At 34.3% G+C, this 22105-nt stretch overlaps 1 protein-coding gene across 3 annotated transcripts in view; it reads left to right on the top strand.

Annotated features, from left to right (window-relative positions):
- The window catches only part of LOC145668039 (mite allergen Der f 3), a 519747-nt gene that overhangs the window by 378962 nt on the left and 118680 nt on the right, over positions 1–22105 (top strand). For all 3 annotated transcript variants that reach the window (XM_081735512.1, XM_081735511.1, XM_081735510.1), the window contains one exon: positions 10585–10764. In XM_081735512.1, the coding sequence (XP_081591638.1) occupies positions 10585–10764 (180 nt within the window). The remainder of the gene's footprint in view (positions 1–10584; positions 10765–22105) is intronic.

The following is a 22105-nucleotide window of genomic DNA, read 5'->3' as shown; positions in this document are numbered from 1 at the left end:
AATGGCGGTGATTTTCGATTCTAATGTACCTTCAATTAATAATCTTGCTTCAAGGACTAGGACACATAGAATTCTGGTAGATTCGCTTCATTTTTAGGTCTTGTAGGATGTTCCATTTGGATACTTTAAACCATATGAGTGTTATCAGGTAGCCATTTTAAATGACGTCATTCCTGTAAGTGTGAAGGTGAGGAGTGTCCACCCAAGATATTTAGCCTTCTTATGCATCCAATTAATGAATCCAACAATAATTTCCTCCCTGCAATGACTTGCATACAAAAGTTTTACTGGTTCCAGGACTACGAGGAAGCGAAGAGATGGTTGTTATTCAGCTATTTCATGTAATTACCTTATTTCAAATATGTGATACAGTCATGACAAGCGGACAACTTAATACACACACGTCATCTTATCTTTATTATTAATTGCTGACTTGAATTGCAATTAACAATTAAAATTTCAACTGCTCCATTGAAATTAACACGTAAACGTTTCAATTGTACCTTTTGGAGTAATAATTAATAATTACAACTTTTAATTAACTTAATTGATCATAACAATTGACTTAAATTTAATTGCAAATTTTATGATTGAATTCAATCACAATTGATCATTTAACTTATTAATGTCACACACACACACCCATACATATATATAGTAGGTATACAGTCCCGTACTGATCAACTCATTGCTTTTTACATCATTTCTTATCAGGTAGACTTAGTTTCTTTATTATGTGTTCTTAATTCTTTTTACTTATATCTTAAGCTCGGAACAGCCGAAGCCTCCTTCCTCAAGGTATTTTTTCTTCTGCAATTTCCTCTATAACAACGAACGAGATTCCTCCATATCTCTAATTTCTCGATTTATTGATAGTCTGCATGTTATATTTTAATATTTTATAACGCATGCATGAATACTGTCTTTTCAATAATTATGTGTCAACTATAAGCTGTAAATTAAGAATTTTAACTGAAGCTATTAACATCGAACTCATAAAATAAATTCCGAAGAGATGTAACCTATTCCTATTTTTTAAATGAGAAAAGTGAGTGATTTAGAATGCAGTTTTATGCAGGTCTGATGAAAGTAATGTTGCATTTGCCGAAATTGTTACAAAAATATTATTAATTCATATTGATATTTTGGCCTGTTTTGTTTTGTTAATATTATGGAATATTTCCAAAGCTATAATGAACAAGATACAAATATAAATTTGGAATATTCTCTGTAGTGTTCCTTTGACAATATCTTCCTTAGATTGACCTTGGATACTTGAAACCCTTTCTTCTTCCATCTTCTGAACAACGTATCAGAAAACTTACCGTTGCAGTTTAAAGAGGCACGCTGGCTCAGAAACGCTTGAATTCGATATTGATACTGGAACATACTACTAAAAAGGAGCTCTAGCTCTATAGCCATAAAGTATAATAAACACAAGCTTACAGTCACAAATTACATTTTTTAAAGAACCTTTTTGTTTTCTTCTCAGTCTAGTAGCCAGAGTGCGTGCTTTTAGTTCATCGGATTCCTTATTGAAAGTACTACAGTCTTGACATCTCATTTTAAATGGAGGTATCGTCTTATATACCTCCTTGCTAATGTGGGATAGAACGTAAATACAACTCAATCAATCTTTTTTTAATTTCGCTCCCTTGTACTTCATCTGTTGTATTTTGGAGGACAATATCTAAAAAGGGGCCAAAGTAGTACCAAATCAACATGTGGAAAACGTAAAACATTTGCAGCTTAAGTATTATATTCTTTCTTTAGCATTTGTGAAAATAGTTACGGAAGAAATTTAACTACTGAATATGATAAAGTATATTAAATAGATTCTATTTGTGTTGGCGGAAACAATATATTTAACGACGTCTGCTTACAGTTTGAAGGGCGTCATCCCGTACAGACTTCGCATAATTGGGGAGCGTAATAGCAATAAGGGTCTACATATTCCTAGGGGGCACTACGACAAGGATATCAGTATTTAAATATGAAATAGTAAATAGCATTTAAGATTTGAATAACCTTAAAATCAGTTTTAAATTAATAGATTATATATATATATTTGAGCCAAGAACTCTTTAAAAAGTCAACAAAAGGTACAGACCACCGCAATAATTTTTTAGCTCTGTTACTCTGGAGTCATTACTGAAAGATTTATTTGTAATATTCGATGAAATATAGAAAACTTTTTGGAAAACTTCGTTCGAAGAAAAATAACCCCCAAAAGTACACTACCTTTCGTAGATTTTTCTTTAAAATTACTTATTCTGTATTTAGTGTTATAATGAAACATTTATTTATGAAACACGAGCAAAAGCGCCTGGGTTTCTTTTTTCTTCAGAAAATTGTTCCAAAATAAAACACCCAAGAGTAAATTATTCCTCGTGGATTTGCTAATAAGAAATGATATCCTGTATTGTAAGGGTAAAATGAAACATTCAGGAAATATGAACAAAAGTCCCGGAGTCGTTTTCGAAAAAGCTTTACCAGAAGAACTTACCCTTAAGAGTAAGCTACTCTTTGTGGAATTTTTCTTTCAAGACAAGTAAGTTATATCCATTGTGAAGTTATTAATGAAGTATTTATTTCTAGCAAATGAAAAAAAAATCGTTTTTGGTAAAATCGTACGGAAAAAGCAGTCTCTAGAGAAAACTATTCCTTATGCATTTTTCAAAACAACTCATTTACGCCATATTGACAGATTATTTATTGAATATTTATTTATAAAATATTAATAAAATCCCCTGAGTCGTTTTCGGGAATATCGTTCGAAAAAAAAGTCCCTTCGAGAGAGAACTATTTATGGATTATTTTCAGGGCAGAAGGGTTGTGATATTATTAATGAATCATTTATTTATGAAATATGAACAAAATACCGTAGCCTGAGTCGTTTTCGAGAAAGCCGTCCGAAAGAAAACAACCCAGTGAACTACCCTTTGTGAACTTTTTCAGGAAAAATGAGTTATTCCGTATTGTCGACTTATTAATGCTATATTTATTTGTGAAATATGAGCAAAATCGCCTCAATCGTATTTGAGAAAATCGATTTAAAAATCTTCCACAAGTTCCCTTCTGGATTTTCCCAGAGAAATAACAGTACAGATTTATTAATGAAATATTGATGAATTAAATATAAAGAAAATCCTTAGAGCTATTTTCGAAAAAATACAATTTTTAGTATTTACTCCTTAGTAAACCACCCTCATTTTGAGAACGAAAGAAAATTCGAAAAAAGAAAACAACTCGAGAATCTCATAGAAACATAAGTACATAAGTGTAGCGGGGATACATTGAGCGGTACGGCTTCTAGGAGAATGAACATGTATCCAAAAATTCGTTTTCAGTTACGTAAGGGCCATTAAATATGTTGAAATTTCGAAGTCTTTTTTTTTTTTTTTTACCATCATCATACTTTTTTCCCTTTTATTCTCCCTCAAAAGTAAAACCAATATCCAAATCAACAAAATTTGATTGGAAAAGATATCTGAAATTGTTTCATGTAACAGTATATATATATATATATATATATATATATATATATATATATATATATATATATATATATATATATAATGTACAAAATTATTACGTCCCTCTCCAAATAACCAATGATCTTAGCTTGGGCCAGGGCAATAAGTCATCATATATTTTATTTAAATAGCAAATAGAAAATCACAAGCCCTAAATGACATTTTAAATTTGCTTCATAAAGTCACGCTCTTTTAATAAGAAAATTCAATTACAAACAGTTACTAATCAATATAATTATATACTGGATTATACTGTTCTATATTGACTAATGTCTGAGGAAGAATTCCTCTAGTTAATGGATGGGATAAGCTGGCTCACAATGGTCGCTATATATAGCAACTAACTACTTTCGATATATATATATATATATATATATATATATATATATATATATATATATATATATATATAGGCCTATATATATATATATATATATATATATATATATATAGGCCTATATATATATATATATATATATATATATATATATATATATATATATATATATATATATATAGGGTGGCCCCAAAAATTGGTATACAGTCCCGCACTGATCAACTCATTACGTTTTATATTATTTCTTATTGTTATCCATCAGGTAAGCTTAGTTTCTTTATTATTTGCTCTTAACGTCTTTTTGCTTATATCTTAAGCTCGGAACAGCCGAAGCGAATAAACCTATAAACTATAATGTTATAAAACCTAATAAACCTATAATGTTATACTTGATCAATGCAGGGGCGGATCCAGGACGGACTTCTGGGGGGGGCGGTCGGCGGTAATACTGCTACTTTTAAGAGCTCCAAACTTGTTATGGATGGGTTTATTTATATATAAAATAAGAAAGTTTCCTCTTGTGGGGGGGCGATCGCCCCGATCGCCCCCCTCTGGATCCGCCCCTGGATCAATGCAGGGTTGTATACCTACTGTTGAGCCATGTACAAACTTTCTTCCTATACATTTCCGGATGCAATCTCGAGCTTAGGAGTTCAAAACTGCCACCGAAGAATGGCTATATGAGACGGTACTACTAGCAGTTATTACACAAAACACAATTGGAATCATTGAAGACTTTTTCAAACTGTGCACGTACGAGAATAATTACAAATATCACAATTATTAATTGAATTTATTGCAAAGATAATTATGTCTCAATATATACTGAACTGTAATGAAATATGACTAGTAAATCTGGAACGTACTTTCTATATGTTATTTCATCAAGAAATATATCTTTTGTCGAATAGCATTTAAAACTCTTTGTACACACTGTGCAGGCAGTGTCACATTTGTTTTACCGCTAATAAAAGAATCACGGCAGAACGTGCATTGAATATAATATGCATGGCACACTTTAATATTCACTCTTTTTAATTCTTAAACACAAAACTTATAGAAAGTGATCACTTCATGTATCACCTCTCCACACACACGCACAAACACAAACACACACACACATACACACATACGTACATACAAAATAAAGTAAAGAAACGTATATTGTCTAAATTATTAACAAAAGCCAGTGACTATTGTAGTAGAAAGAATCGTGTCAATTCTAATTTCGTTATAAATCAAAAGTTTTTGTATTTATACAGTATAATGACAAAAATTTTGCAAAAAATATTTTAGCCCTACTATTTAGGGGAATAAAATTTATTATTATTATTATTATTATTATTATTATTATTATTATTATTATTATTATTGGAACATTCCATGTGAAATCAGCCAATAAAATGACAAAATCTGATCTGATCTGATTTTTCTAAAAAATAGTGCACAGCTTTATTACAGTGGAAGATGAAAAAGTCCCAAATATTACCCCTTTCCTCCTGAAAGTGTCCCCATACAGTGTGTTCAAAAATTTCAAAAAAGGCCATTTTTTCAGTTACAGTGATTATTAAAAATTGTCAATAAAATGGTTAATATGTGCACTAGATAAATGAAACAGACACCATTGGAAAACTTAAATATTGCTCTACAAGTTGTACTATATTCAAAAAAGCTGTACAATAAAATATAGCACTTCAAAAATTCAAATTAAAATTTGAATTTTGAACTTCGCACAGAAATGTCCCTCTGAATTTGTTCAAAATTGTCCAGATTGTAGTCTCATATGTGTACTAAACACCACTAAGTTGCATTTTGGGCACTCAATGGGATCCGATTCAAAATTCAACATAAATCAAACATTACAAGATGTTGACATGTGAATATCTGGGTTCCGATCGATAACCATTTGCCTGTAGCTATTTACCTGCAGCATTAAAGGAATTTATATTCAACTTCATTTGTTTCTTGATGTATGTATTTGAATTTACACAATTATTCACCTTTCGAGTTATTTAGAAAGGTATTACGTTTCCGAACATTACTCAATATAGGTCTTTATTCTTGTTGGTCAGTTTGGATGTTTCTAAATTTGTATTGGCTACATTGATACATGTTATTTTCATTCCTTTCTTTACGATTATTGTTATTATTATTATTATTATTATTATTATTATTATTATTATTATTATTATTATTACGATTATTATTAGAAGCTAGAAACTTTTTTTTAAAAAAAATCGCTTTGTTTATCGAGTTTCAGCCAAAAATTAAAGATGGCTTTTCTCCAAATATTTGGATGGCGAATTTTTGATACATTACTTCTTACATTACAGTGCACAATTTGGCATAAAATAATTTATTTCGCAATAGTTCCGAAAGAAGTCAAAATTTTATCTTCACTCACTCTACTATTACAGGTGTGTGTTCAAAAGTTTTACTGTGTTTTTAAAGATTTCAAATGACCTTAAGAAATATTTTAGCTTTCACTTTGGAGTCTTTCGGTGAACGTTCCTGTACTTCTAGAACACTATTGGTTCTGAAGATATGCTGAGGTATCCTGTAATTAATTGAATTCATTTCATTCCAACTGACCAACTTTACTACCTGAAATCAGGGTTGTGTTAAAAACAACCTGGACATGAAAGCTAACATATTTCACTACACATTTCTTCTATTTATCTAAATTTTTTAAAGAATGTACATCACTGATCCCTTGGGAAATGTATCTTACTCTGTTTTAATGTTTGAGTTGATTTTGTGATTGGCAAAACTGGGTGGGGTTTTCTCGTTTGTCCCACTATCCTCCTTCCATCATTTCATTTATTTCATTATCACTGTCTCCTTCGGCCTACAGAACATAAACGTAGGACATAAAACTGAAAGGTCTCAAGATCTCTATTGTAATGTGATGTAAAAGCTGCAGAAATCAGCTTCATGCCATGTTTGTATATGTAATGGAATAAGTGTACACATGTCATGTAGTGCAGCAATTTGGTACTTATTGTTATTGTTTTTTAAATAATGCTATTCGTTTTGGGCTATTACAAATAATTGGAGACAACAGCGCCGCTAGCTGGTTCTGGTAACTGGAACAAATTTTAACATCGCAGACCAGACCAGGACAGTGGAATTTAACAATTCTATACGCAGCGCAGTAACTCGGTCATATTTTCAGCATGGAGGACAATCAATCTTATGTAAAAGTGGGAGAGGAGCCACGGAAATCAATGCTTGCTTAAGAATGCTTATATATATATATATATATATATATATATATATATATATATATATATATATATATATATATATATATATATATATAACACATTGTCTAGAATAAGCACATTAAGTAGCACAAATCATTTTGTGAAGGCAGGGAATGTTTTGAGAACGACGATAGGAAAAACTTCCAAACGCATGAAGATAGTCAAAACTGTGGAGCCTTCTTGATGACGATAATTACTAAAGGCTTCAGAAAATGAGCACTATCTTCGGCATCAATGAGAAGACTATTAATCATAAAGATCTGAGGAAAACAAACTTTTGTACCATACATTCTGAACGCTGGACAGAAGTAACAGTCAGTGCAAGCTGCAAGGAAGTCATCATGACAACGGATTATTCGCCAGATTTCTTCAAGTATATACGGAGGTGCAAAAACTAGCAACATCTACATACAACATAATAAGCAGAGTAACATCAAAATTGTTTGTATAAAACAACTTGACATTAATGTTTTAGTAAAAACTTACGACTTGTGTATTCGAGCTTCGTTTTTATCAGTCTCATTCCATTGTTTCAAAAAAATGATGTTAAGGGAGTCGTCCCTCCGATGGTACTAAAGTTCTTCTATTCGACCCAGAAACAATATGTAATTTGGATTATCACGTTTAGATTTTATATCACAGAGTCATGTTTAGATTCAGCCACCTACTACCTCGAAGTGACGACTTGTGTTTCTTTTATACATCTTAGTTTTACCTAATGTAGCAACTAGCGTCTCTAGGGAAGCATGTTGTAAACTTCTATCTCTTGATTTTTTATGATTAAATCGGTGCATTAACTTCCAACTTTGCAAGTTTGTAGATTTTCTTTGCAACTGTGAACTTTCGCTTACCTTCTTTGTCCTCTTAGCTTGCGTTTTCCAAATCCAACAAAATTTCTAAGTTAGTTAATTAACAGAAAATAAACATGTGTCAGCATATTTACATCACTTACTCTAGAACACAGCCTTTACGGTATACTGATAATTTCAAACCAAGAGTGCGACTTGCATATTTCCACCGAAACCTGAGGACAACTATGAAAATACGGAATTTTCTTTTCAAGGAAGCAGCATTTTCACATCGTGGACATGAGCAATCGCCTCCCTAGCTAAATGAGGGATTCCGAAGCATCATCGACAAAGAAGGAAAAGACCAACGTTTGCAGGTAGAGAACAACAGTCATGGAACTCACAGAAGTCATGGAACTAAGTGATCGACGTCTCCGATCATCGTCTGGCATTAGGGGAAATGCCCAAGGTGAGGACAGGCGAATTTCCAATTAAGGTAGTTACGATGTGGAAGATGAGCATCATGTGTCAACCAAGTTGTTAGAAAGCATCTGTGAAGAGGATTCAGGAGAGAGTTTTGGAAGAGAGAACTTCGGAGTGTGAGGAAACTTGAGGAACAAACATGAAGAGAAGTCCAATTCATACTGTTTTAATATTGCCTACACTGAATGGTATTTGGAAAACGACGCATCACAACTTTCGTTCATACCTTTTTCCATCCTTTTGGTCTCTAGCCTTGCACCTTTCTATAAAATTACTTCAAAGAGTTCTATTTTTATTCCTGAACAATGCATGCATTTATTGCGTTTCAAGCTTCACCATTCAATCTGAATTAAGAGTCTGTTCTTTTTACAGGTTTGCTTACCTTAGTTTCCATGATTTCCCGACGCCTATTGCTAGTGGAGAGATTTCATCTCTAAGCTTTCTGCCAAAGTTACGTGTTTTATGTGTCATATAACTTTAAATAGTTAAGGTCTATCGACAATCACATAACAACGTACTGTAAGACTGAGGCTTCCGTCTCTGTAGTTCTTCTATCACTTTTAGAATTACCCTTCCTGCCTTTGTCCTCGGTGACTTCACTCCCTCGTTTCAGTTATATTCTTCTTTTCTCTTTCTTCCATTGTTATCTCTAAAATCTGTTATACTTCTGTTTGGTTGATCTTGTTATGAGTTTGTTGCTTTCTTGTTCTTTTCTTACCAACAGTTGCGGTTTTTAGAAACGCTTGCGTAAGGCTACTTTTGTAGTATTTATGTGTCTGTGTAGGGTGTATTCCAAGTAGTTGTATTTTTTATGTTGCGTTGCTTATTAGAGGAATGGTGTTTTAGTGGGGAGTTAGAAGGTTTAGACGTTATTGACTATTTGAACCTATTACTGCGTGTTCACCGAGTAGTATTCATTATACGAGCAATTAGTTTGATAAGATAAAGAAAAAGTTAGAGTTTTTGAGTCTTTATTTGAGATAGAGAATTCTATGGCAGATATATTTTTGTTGAAATGTGATCCCAAAATAATCCGCACGAACAAATACTGTCGGAAAATATCCTAAACTTGAAGCGTTCTACGACAGCGTGAGTGATGACATTACACGACATATTAATCAGTATGAAGTATCGGTGGAAATTAAGAATTGGACTGGAAATAAGATAAAATGAATAATGAGGTCGTTATTGAAAATGCCTACCCAGGTTTGATGAAAGACTTCGTCGAAGCAAGCATACTATGCTGAAGTGATCTATGAGCAGTTCAAGGAAAGGTTAAGGACTGCTTTCAAAGATACGTTATTGCCTCAGTTGTGATACGAAGAAATGTATAATTGAGAACAGGCTAAAAATGAATCGATATTGTCATATGTATGTACCAAACGAAATTTCAGTTTGAAGTGCGATACGGATAAAACTCTGAACAAGCAAATGCAACTTATCAATGATGACTTCCTTCCGGTGTTTATTCGTGTGGTAATTAAAGGTAATTACCTTTGGATGAAGAATTAGTTGGAAATCTGTTGGTTGAAGAGAAGAAGCGCGTGTTATTAGAAAGGATGGTGTTGAAGAAAAATCCAATTTTTCTGTGTTAACATTTAGCTCTTTAATGTCCAGTGATAGTCAACCTTGTTGTGGTGCAGGCAGCGGAATCAAAGTGCAGTTAGCCGACGTTTGACTCCTGCAACCTCATCTTCTTAGCCGGCTGATCAGTTCAAGGATCAGTTTGATCTGCAGAAACAGTTGACTCAGTTGAGTCTCCAGGTGCATTCGATCAATAACATAGGGGACCAAAGACCAGAGAGAGAAAGAATACTAACAATAATAATGAAAGTAGAGTTTACGGAACTAGACAGAATAATAATCAGCGACCGCAAGGGTCGTCACAAATCAAATAGGATAATTCTCAGAACAGATTACTTTACTCTTGTTTTAGTTTGTCACTGTTTTAAATATTGTTACACAAACGTTGTTTTAACTTCTGGAAATATCAACATATTTAAAGATATGTCAATTCGTCAAACCACGATGTTTTCTTTTCTGAATTCTTGGGTTTCTCAACTCTACAGCCTATTTTTGAACATGATTAGTAAAATAAGTTAACAAAATACAACTTTTCACTAAGTTTATAATAATATTTTAGTAACTATCATTTTGTCTTTATTTTATTACAGTGATTCCCCAAACATGTTGGTATAATGGCGATAAATTTGACTGTGGGCTTAGTATTTCATGTGTTCTCTCAGGGGGCAAGCCTTTAGATTTATGCAGTGGAGGCCTTCTGTGGAGTTGTTGTGTGCCCCGAAATAAAGTCAGCTCCTTAGACCCAAATATTGGTGCCCTGGAAAACGCAAGTAAGTAATAATATTATCAGATGTCAATTGAACATGTTTGTATATTAACATAGTATATGTATATTAATATTCTGATGTGGTTTATTGGTATAATTTAATTCAGTAATTTGACATAGAAATTGTCTTTTAATTGTCAATTTAATTTTAATTTTAATTTCATGCAACAGAACAAAAATAACTTTAAAATATAACTAGCTGAACCTGCGCTGTCTACTCAGCACATCGTTGTTATGACCATGAATCTCCTTCCCACTAGGCATGTGTCCTCACTCACACAAGTAAATGATAGGGAAAAAATGAAATGAAATCTTTAGTTTTAAGTCCCACGGTTATGCCAGTTAGGCTAAAGGAGGCACTGATTATGAGAAATGAATGAAACGGTGGAATGAAGAGAGTGGGAGGAAACGGGAGAACGCCGAGAAAACCCACGAGCACGGTTTCAAGTAAATGATAGGAGTCTCACAAAGGAAGTGAATTGCTATGTATAGATGCTGGAGTGAGTTTATAACAAATTTGTAGAAGTAACACGAAATCAATGGTAACAGTTTTTTTCTAATAAACCCATATGGGTCCGAGTACCCCTCATTGCGTCTCCTGCGCCTTTGAAGTTGCAAACATGCAATAGGTTTTGCTATTCAGATTTAAGCAAAGCGCCTGCAATGTCCGTCAACGCACCATACGTAACTTCTCTACTTGTTGCCTAACACCGTAGTTTCGGCCTGCGACAATGTTATTCTTATGGGCTCAAAACGGCCCCTAAATGTTGAATAGAACAATAACGACATGGTTTATGAAAATTTGAGTGAAAACTGGACAATCTAACCAAAATTTTGAATCGACCAGTGAAAACGACACATAACACTGGTGGTTTTCGCTATCTCATTGTCAAAAGAATTGCAGACAAACATATAAACCTAACATTTTAATATATAGATAACTCGAATATCAACTTTAAAGTTGGAATAGGAAATCGCTTAGAATCCAAAATTTACAAGTATCTCTTTTTGCATCTTTCTGTGTTTTCAGACGCTTTTCAGTTGTGGTGTCATGATATATAGCTAGCAAATTTGAAAATAACAAGCGATGAAATGAAAAGGTTATCATGAAACTTCTGTTTTAGGAGATGGAGCCTAAAGCCTTCCTTGGCAAAAACAATAATTAAAAAAAGAGAATATTTAGAAACTTTCATGATGATGTCTGCGATAATCTTAAAGGTTCTCAAACATTACTCCTTAATTCTAATTTTAGAATTGACTATCGTTTTGCAAGCTTTTTTAGGTCTTAGAAATTAGGAGCAATAAAGAAAGGTTGAGCACTGTTCTGCAAAGAATCCGAAGTACTCACTACTTAGCCCCATAATCTAACTCATAGTCTCTATAAAGTAATTTCTATAAAGATTACATGTAAATAAGAGGATTATTAGTTCCCGATTTCCACCACTCACAAGAGATCGAAGAAACAAGATGAGGGAATAGTATCTAATAGTGCTAAAGGAATGAAGGGTGTAAATGAGTGAAACCTAAAGAACAGGTAAAAAGAATCCCACATCTAGATTCTAGCAATTAGTAAAACGGAAGCTGAAAAACGGGGAATATAAACCTCACGATCTCTTTTCGGTAATACAAGACTATGAAGTTGTGTACAATTCGGAATAAGAACGTGTTGAGATTCTGAAATATAGAGTCAGAATTCAGCAGTTATGACTTAAATTTTGAATTGGCCAGATTTGCTACTGTGAAAAAAGTGTTAATAAAGGTCTACTATGCTATTTAATTAATTAATCACGCAAGCCTTGCCCGTGGAGCAATCGATGCAATGCCTCTGCTGTTTCTCAACTAGATCATATGTTTTCAGGTTTTCGAAAAAAGTCACCCTGTAAAGTGTTATGCTCCCAGGCTACACAGGGATGATGCATAGTGTCATCAGTCATATAATTAATCAGATTACCCGAAGGGCTTTAGCGTCCTTCTGCAGCAACAAGTTAAATTCTAGTCACTAGTTTGTGAATATTCGTCATACAACCAACTGGTTTCCCATAAGAACTTTTGGGTCTCACAACAATCAGTCGCGGATGCCAGTATGACGAAATAAAACTAGACTGTGTATATACCTTCCATTGTCACCTACTGCTCAGAGTAGACACTATTTTTTCCACTTGTGCTGACTGCCATGTAACGCTGTCAATAATCACAGGGTACTTAAATTATTAAATGACCTGAGCAATACAACAATACAATGCTCAGCAAAATATTCAAGTACCCAAAATGCAAAGTAACACAATATACAAACTCTTTTTCATCCTTTCATCCATTCTCGGCCGAGTTTGAGATTAGCCATACTAGAATCTGGAATTTTAAAAGAGTGACAACATAGTAAGCACTGTACTATAAAGAACTCGCAGTACTGAGTGTTGGACTTCTCAAATATAGCAAGCAGGCTCCAATGCCGTAATATTCTATGATCACATACGCTAGACGGAATTGTTAGTTCCTGATTTCTAACATTTAAGAAAGGCTATCTATCAGGAAGACTAAGGAAATAGATAAGAAAAAGCACAGGACCTACTAGTGTAACAAGCAAAAAGAGTAAATGGTATAGATGGATAAAACCCAGCAAGCAAGTAAAACAATACTACATCTAGACTCTAACAATTGGTAAAACTGAGGACCCCAACGGACTGAAGTCCAAAAACCCTAATGCGGGTAATATATGATCTCACTACAGGACATATAAAGAGAAATTCTGAACTCAGTTGTTATTAGGTGGATATCTAAATGTATATTTATATTGGTTAATTACTAACGCAAACCTTGTCTCAAAGCAGTAGATTGGAGGGCTTTGGATTCTTTTGTTAATCAAAAAGGCTGCATTGCTTTCAAGTGCCGAGGGAAAGCCACGTAATACGAAAATTGTGCTCTGATGTGAGCTTACATCTCCAGACTACGTGTCAAATTAGGCACACCTTTTAATAATGTCCGAAGCTGTATCACCCAGAAAACAACATAGATATTCTCAATTCTACCTGGGGACACCAATTGTTCACGATCAGTCGATGTTCATCAAGCAAACAGCTGAAGCTCCTCGTTGCCAGGAATTCTTCCCAGCATCCGATTACTCTGGTCCTCAAAATGAATATGACAATGTATGTAGTATTATACAGGCGAATATGTGTGAAATTGAAAATGTAAATTGACTCTAAAGACATAAAAGGAAGTATCGTAAAGAGAATTTAAAAAAAGAACAACTCAAAAGTTACAAATCTCCAATCCCTAATTAAGTCTGAATGTAAACTAAATAGCTCTAATAGGTATATTTTGTGTGACTGTATACAAATCTCCATCAAAAATACGCAAGTTGGTTATTTAAAGAAACTGGCATTCACTTGAACGATTCTTGAGGTCTATTGTATCACTAAGTTTCACTAACTTCAATAAGTTGAATCAAAGTTCATAGGATCACCACGTGATTAGTAGGATCATTAAGTGGGCTTCTGGTCACTTCCTCATTGACGACCACTGACTGCCTGATCTGAATTGATTTCGAGATTTGTCCTGCAGTTTTTTTTTTTATTATAGGTATTGGGACGCTTGTGTCTCGACAACGTGATATTTTCTTCCCTTGTGATTGTGTTAACATAGGGGATTAAACAAGGGAATTTTACAATATTGTTTGAAATCGTATCCATCAATCGAAGAAATACCTTACTGATGGATATGAAATGATAAGAAAATCTCAGATTTAATTGGAGAGAGACGATAGTTTTCCATCTTTTAAGAGAAAGTGTAATTTTAATGCATTTATTGACACTGCACAATCCTACTGTCATTGTCGGCGTTTATTACCAATAAATACGTGATGGGAGCTATTACAATTAATCATACGTTATTTCGTCTTTTGATAATGTCAAGACAAAAGTAGAAAATAGTTACCGGTATTATTCATTGTTTTCGATATTGTATGCATTACTGTGATAGGAGTTTCTATGTCAATATAATGTAAGAAGTTTTTAAAAATTTTCTTAGCTCATAAGCGTACATAAACACTTATTTCCTTTTATTACGTTTTCTCAAGTGGAAGCTACAGAATTATTTGTTAACCATTATGACTCGTAAAGACAGACTCGGTTGCTGCCAATAGTACAAAACTGTTGAATGGTGTAGGCAGTATCATCACACATATGATTTATTTAATTTGGGCAAGACATAGACAGGAGAGACATGAGAGACAAGATTACATTTGATATTCTGACCAGATAATAAGCTTGTACTTAAATTACGTTTGTCATAATATCCAAATGAAATAGTTACAAGTAATCCCAAGGGAAGAGGATTTCTTAAATCCATTATCCTATTTTCTAAGCAACGTATAAGCTAATTTTTCTTATATCACCACGAAGATTGTCTAGATAACCCTAACCAACAAATAACTAAGAGAAAACAATTGGCTGATAACATTTTGTTGCGATTTTTAAAAACAAATCTACCATGTGAGTCCGAAGAGGAAAGTTGGTATTCCTACAGTTAATTTAGCTTCCAAGCGTAAACTTATGCCTAGTTTTTATGAATAATAAAATATACAACTGTCTTTATGCTCCTGGAATTCTACTTCGCTCTCTTGAAAAAAGGTCTGCTGAAATTCCAATCACATCTATTTTTTTCTCTTGCTCTACCTGACGAATGAAGAAAGCAAGGCACAACGCGCAACGAAGAATTGAACACGAGTCGCGTGGGTACAAAGCGAGTTCAGTTCCAATGAGCCACTCAACACCATGTAGCAGATCGCGTAATTACTCTGAAAATATGGCCTAATAGCTGTAAATTTTAAGACATGAAAGAACGTAGTTTTATTTTCTTCTTTTTATTAAGATTTTGATATTTCAGCAGACTTTTCCGTGAACTGCAAAGAGAGAATGATAATGTATGTATAATTATAAAGATAATGGTTTTGTTAGGAATCGCGCCTTTAAAAGCTTTAAAACATTTAATTTAATCGCGAGGTCGTAGAAAGGTCGTGTACCGATTTCATTCTCATACTAAGGGGGAAAAGATACTATCCCACGAAAAACGCATTTTTTGTTTGAAAGATAATACGTTAAAAGAATGCAGTTGGCTGAAGACTGTGGTACTTGGAAGCTTCTCAGTTTACTTCGAGTAACCGGGTAATAATGGCAGAATACCTAATACTGATGGCGAAGATATAAAACTACATCTTATTAATAGAAATTTACATTTTATTTCTCTACATTTTATTAATAGAAAAGTTTAATCTACAGTACATTTGTAAAAGTCTACTTCATTAATTACTTTAAGTCTGAACTTGTGATATTTTTCTTTTGGCTTTTGATCTACCTGAGTAATAAAAAAAGTAGAATTAGTTGAGTGTGGATCCCCTTAGCCAAGTGTGAAATAACTAACTTGTGCTGTCAATATTATATATATATATATATATATATATATATATATATATATATATATATATATATATATATATATATATTTGGTCTAGGAATTAATTCGTGCGGTTGGTACGCACACATTGAAGCTGTAGTACAAACACAAAATACATAAATACCTTAAGAAAAATATTGTCCATCGCTAGCCACCACTTTCGCCCATCTGTCAGGCAATGTACGGATTCCGTGGCGAAAGAAGTCCTCATCCTTGGAAGCGATCCAGTCAGAGACCCATGTTTCGATATCTTCTGAAGAAGTAAACCGCTGTCCAATCAAATCGTTGTTCATGCAATCGAACAAGTAGTAGTCCGAAGGAGCAACGTCTGGTGAATACGGCGGGTGGGGTAAAACTTCCCATCCGACATTTTCTAAATAGGTTTGGACCGGTTTTGCGACATGTGGGCGAGCGTTATCATGTTGAACAATAAGTTTATCATGTCTGTTCTCCCATTCTGGTCGTATTCTGGCCAGAGCTTGCTTCAAACGCATTAATTGTCGTCGATAACGTTCTCCATTCATAGTTTCACCCGGTTGCAGCAGCTCATAGTACACCACACCTTTCATATCCCACCATACGCACAGCATAACCTTTGCACAGTGAATATCTCGTTTTAGTTGTGATGGACCTGGTTCACCTGGTTTCACCCAGGCCTTTTTTCGTTTAGGGTTCTCGTAATGGATTCACTTCTCATCACCCGTAATAATTCGATGCAGAAACCCCTTTCTGCTCTGTCGTTGAAGCAGCAATTCGCAAATGGTTTTTCGTCTTTCAACGTCTCTGTCTTTCAATTCATGTGGAACCCAATGTGACATCTTTTGAATCATTCCCATGGCTTTCAAGCGTTTGGAGACTGTTGTTTGATCAACGCCTAATGCTGCTGCAAGTTGTTCCTGCGTTTGACACGAATCCTGCTCGAGGAATGCTGTCAATTCTTCGTCTTGAAATTTTTTTGGCTGTCCAGCTCGCTCTTGGTCTGCCAAGCCGAAATCACCACTTCTAAACCGTGCAAACCACTTCTGACACGTTCGCTCAGCTAGAGCATGGTCACCATACACTTCCACCAAAATACGATGACTTTCAGTCGCACTTTTCTGCATGTTAAAGTAATGCAGCAGCGCACCCCGCAAAAACACTTTATCAGGCACAAATTGCGCCATGTTCACTTAACTACAAACTGGTGTTGTTGACGCTTTAATCCACTGCCCTATACTACGAAAGATACGCGATGACAGGGGTTTGCAACACATGTGTGGATACACGGAACTGTGGGACGCTCCGTTCGTTGCGCCATCTCTTGTCCACCCGCACGAATTAATTCCTAGACCAAATATATATATATATATATATATATATATATATATATATATATATATATATATGTGTGTGTGTGTGTGTGTGTGTGTTTTGAATTACATGGATAAATAATGTAACAGCTTGGTCTTTTCCTTGCTTATTTATTTATTTATTAGTTTCTAGCGACAATAGAAAGGAAGAAAGTTTGGTGATAGTGAAAAAAAATTGAGATTTGAACAATTTACATGGTTCAGTCTCCTACATACCGAATAAAAAGTACTGAACGTAGTAAATTTTCTCGTTCCCATTTCTTAAATTGAATCATGTCATGCTGCAGTTATTAAGGAAAAACTATTTACGAAATATGAACAAAATTCTAAGAAGTATTTTCGGAAAATTTTGTCCACAGAAAATTCTTTCCCAGGAGCCAACTACCCCTGGTTGATTTTCATGGGAAGGTATTTATGCAACATAGCTGGATTGTAGGTACACTTTCATTTATGAAATATCAACAAAACCAACTGAAACGTGTTTGAGAAATCTGCCCTACAAAAAAGCTCACTCCCCGAGAGTAAACTACACATTAAAAGAAAGAAAAACCACCTGAGTCATATTTGAGAAAATTGTTCCTAAAAAAAAAAAAAAAAAAAAAAAAAAAAAAAAAAAAAAACCTCGGGACTAAATTAATCATTACATACATTTTTATGAAAAACAATTTATGAATCAAGAAAGTACTGCTTTGAATTTTTATTTATGAAATACCGGTAAGAAGAACAGCAACTGAAGAGAGATTTCAGAAAATCGTATAATAAAAGCTTACCCCCAAAGTAAACTACACTTTGTGAACCTCTACATTCAAAATGAGTTATTCTATGCTGTAGGAGTCATAATGGAATATTTATTTATGAAATACAAACATGTTAGTCTGACTTGTTTTTGAGAAAATCGTACGCAACGAACTCATCCGAAGAGTAAATTATCTCTTCTCGATTTTTTCAGAGAATCTACTTATACTATATTACAGGAGTGTTAATGAAGTACTGATTTATGAAAAGTAAACAAATATATTTCGCTCTCCATAAAATTACATTTTCACTTTCACCATTCAGTAAACTAAAACAAATTTGAGGAATACCCCCTGAAATTTCACATTTAGTTGAGTTATGTTGAACTATATGGCCTCTAGGCAAGCGTAAACATATCGGATGAACAGACAAACGTATTTTTCCTTGTAACAAAATACCCTTTTGGTATACGGAAGCCATGCAAAGTGTAGACCCATAGAAATCTCGAATTTGATTTTTTTTTTTAATTTATTTTACTATCACCATACTTTCTCTTCTCCTAAAGCTCCTTCGTGGCTAAGTGGTTAGCGTACGCGCCTATGGCGTGGGAGACCCGGGTTCGATTCCCGGCGGGAGCTCATGTGGTTCGGATTCCACGTTAATCAGTAGGTCCACGTCTCATATAGCCTTGCTGCTGAACGGGACGTAAAACTCAAAAACAATCAATCACTTTCTCTTCTCCTATTGCGGCTTGAAAGTGAAAACGGACCTTTGGATGTTAAGTCCTGATTTAAATATGCAATTTGGCTTAAAGCCGTATCGGTCAACATATCAACAGCAAATTATGAGGATCAGTCAAAAAAATTAGTTGCACTGCTTAAGGAAATGAAACAAAATAGAAAGTTTACAATAACTTTATTTGTATCGGAAAGTTTCGTTCACAGTCTACTTTTCAACGTAATTATCTCCGTTATTTAAGCATTTGTCGAGGCGTGGTACAAGTTTGTCTATGCCTTCTGCAAAGAAATCCCGTCCAATGCCAGATAACCATTCTTGGGCTGCAGCTTTTCACCTTGTTATTCGAGTGATATCATCGCTTCGTCTTTCATGGGACCAAACACATAGAAGTCACGCGGTGAAAGGTCTGGGCTATAAGGTCTTTCCAGCATCGTCAATATCTTTACGTCCGTTCTCAAACATGTTGCACCACTTCGCCATAGTTAGATTGACATTCCATTTTCACCATATACGTCATGCAACTGGCGATAAATTTCAGTGCAGTTACACCTTTTCGCCCACAAAAAGCGAATCACGCGCGAATTTCCAATTTGGACGCCACTTGCAGCTGCCGAGACATGGTTATGACTGATTATCAGAATACCTCCATTTGCTTTCTCATGAAAGCCGCTACGTCACATGTCTTTAGTGTTACCACATAGTTTCATCAAAATAGCCTTTGATCGAAAATATTTACGAAGGAGTTCAACTAACTTTTTGACTGACCCACGTATATATTTAACATTGTAAAACGGTTCTTCAGGGGAGGTTTCCGAATTTTCTTCCTACCCACAAAAATAATAGAAGTTTATTGAATGGTGAAAATCAAAATTTCCACTCTTTTTTTTAGAATGACTCTTATGATTTTGTTCCCATTTCCTAAATCAGTATTCAATTAACAGCCGCATAATGTGAATAATCAAATCATTGGAGAAGTCGCCATCTTGAATACAAAATTGCCATTTTGTTAAATTGGTTTGATCTACCTTGTTATGTGCTACGTTAAGGATAACAGAGCAAACATAAATTAACGTAGTAGCTTGGCTCAGAGATCACGCGTCCGGCTCCTAAGTAGCTGATCTGGATACAATTCCCTTCTTGCATTTTTTCTTATCACCATTGCTTCGTATTAGGAAAGTAGTTTGCGCTTGTATTCCGCGAAGAAAATATTTTCATTATTATATGCGTAGAGGGAAATGATATATTTATACGGCAACTATTGAAATGATCTGGAGACGAGGCAGTATGTTCGTGGGAAGCTTCGAGACGAGACAGAAGTCTTTATATACAAATATATGTTTGGGGATGGGCCATCTCCAGTGTTTCTTTCAGAAACAATGTTCCGGGGGGAACAGTTGGTATTCCGTTGCTAATAATGTTCTATTTATTCCGTTACTTGCGGGCACTGCTAATAATATTCTATTTATTTTTGTATTATAAGAAGTATTATTTTGATGTGCTCCGAGAGGCACTCTCAGAGCTCCGGCGGTACCTCCCCTTCCAAAAAGATACAGGTCTGGAAGAAACACTGGGCGTCACTTGACGATATAGCCTAGTGTCTCGCGTGTGTTCTTCAAACCGGAACTTAGCTTATATCTCCGAATGATGCGAGAAATCGGAAAAAATGATCGCACAAAATCTCCCCTTTTATGCCCGTTGTGAATCTTCGTTAAGATACATGCGTATAGCAAGTTTGAAGTCTATACCACTGCACATCTAGCCTCGAGATCGGAAGTACGTTAGTATCGGAACAACGGTTTGGAAAATAGTCATAATAGATGTTCAAAAAACATAATATTATAACTTTTAACCACATACACACAGATACACAAACGTCTTTTGGCAGTTGTGTGGTCCGCAGCGTACGGTATATAGTTATAATATATGAATACGTAGAAAAGTACCCCTTTCGATTCAACAGTTTCTCTGGCGAGCAAGGTTGGAATGAAATTCCTTGTACAACAGACTCAACCTTACTGGCAATCAATATATGTTATACAAATAAACGTTCGAAAAAAGAAAAAAGTAAGATAATAATTTGTGGAATCGAACCTAAGTCTCCTGCCTAGTAGTCTGACATGCTTCCACTGGACTACTGAATTACTTAAATTTTTACATTTTCAAGTTTCTACTTATAGACAGGTCCAAAATTGAAAGTTTCTGGCTATTACGATCTAATTTGTACTGATTTGTTTTTCTGGTGCTTTTTAATCAACATAATTCGAAAATCAATATTACCACCCGAAAAATAGGAGGAGAGTGGCTGCCATCTTGAATTCAAAATGACGGACATGAATGTTGAATTTTTTTTAAAATAGCCAAAGATAGTCGACATGGGTATCAAATTAAAGGATTTTTATTGGAGAACATAAATATGTGTATTAGAGTTCTCTAGAACCTTCTATGTGGTCGCCATTTTGAATCAAAGATGATGGATTTGTAAAAATCAACAACATTCAGAAAGTATTATGAAGATCGACAATATAATTGTCAAATTAAAGAAGGTTTCACAGATAAACACATGTTTCTCCATTAAAGTACTCTAAACACATTCAGGTGTAAGCAATTTACAAACATCATTACTATTCAACGAAAAGTCATTTAAATAATGTATTTTCAATTGAGAAAAACATTTGTAATTCAAAACACTATAAATCAATTTAAGTTCTCATATTTTTTAATTCAAGGCGGTGGATATTGTGACTTTGTATGTAAATCTGAACAATTCTTTAAGTGATTTTTTTTAATATTGCTTTTAATTATAATAACTGCAATTGAAGAAAATGTTACTAACAGCACATGTAATCGACAATTGTGCTCAAATATAAAGAATTGTTTGTCTTCATGTCATTTAGTTCCTGATTTTGGATAAAGTTTGAGTTGTTAATGGTTCTGTTTGGCTTTCACTACACTATCTAGTAAATTTCAGTGTCAATTACGTACTTCGTCTCATCAAATTCGTTGCTATCACAATCACTTGTATCATCACTACTGAAGTCACACTTCTTTTCAGATTCAAGTTTCTGCACAAAC

Source organism: Thermobia domestica, chromosome 13 (genome assembly GCF_964235325.1).
Source record: "Thermobia domestica chromosome 13, izTheDome1.hap1.1, whole genome shotgun sequence".
NCBI classification, from domain to species: Eukaryota; Metazoa; Arthropoda; class Insecta; order Zygentoma; family Lepismatidae; genus Thermobia; species Thermobia domestica.
This window is presented reverse-complemented; position numbering and strand designations above follow the sequence as displayed.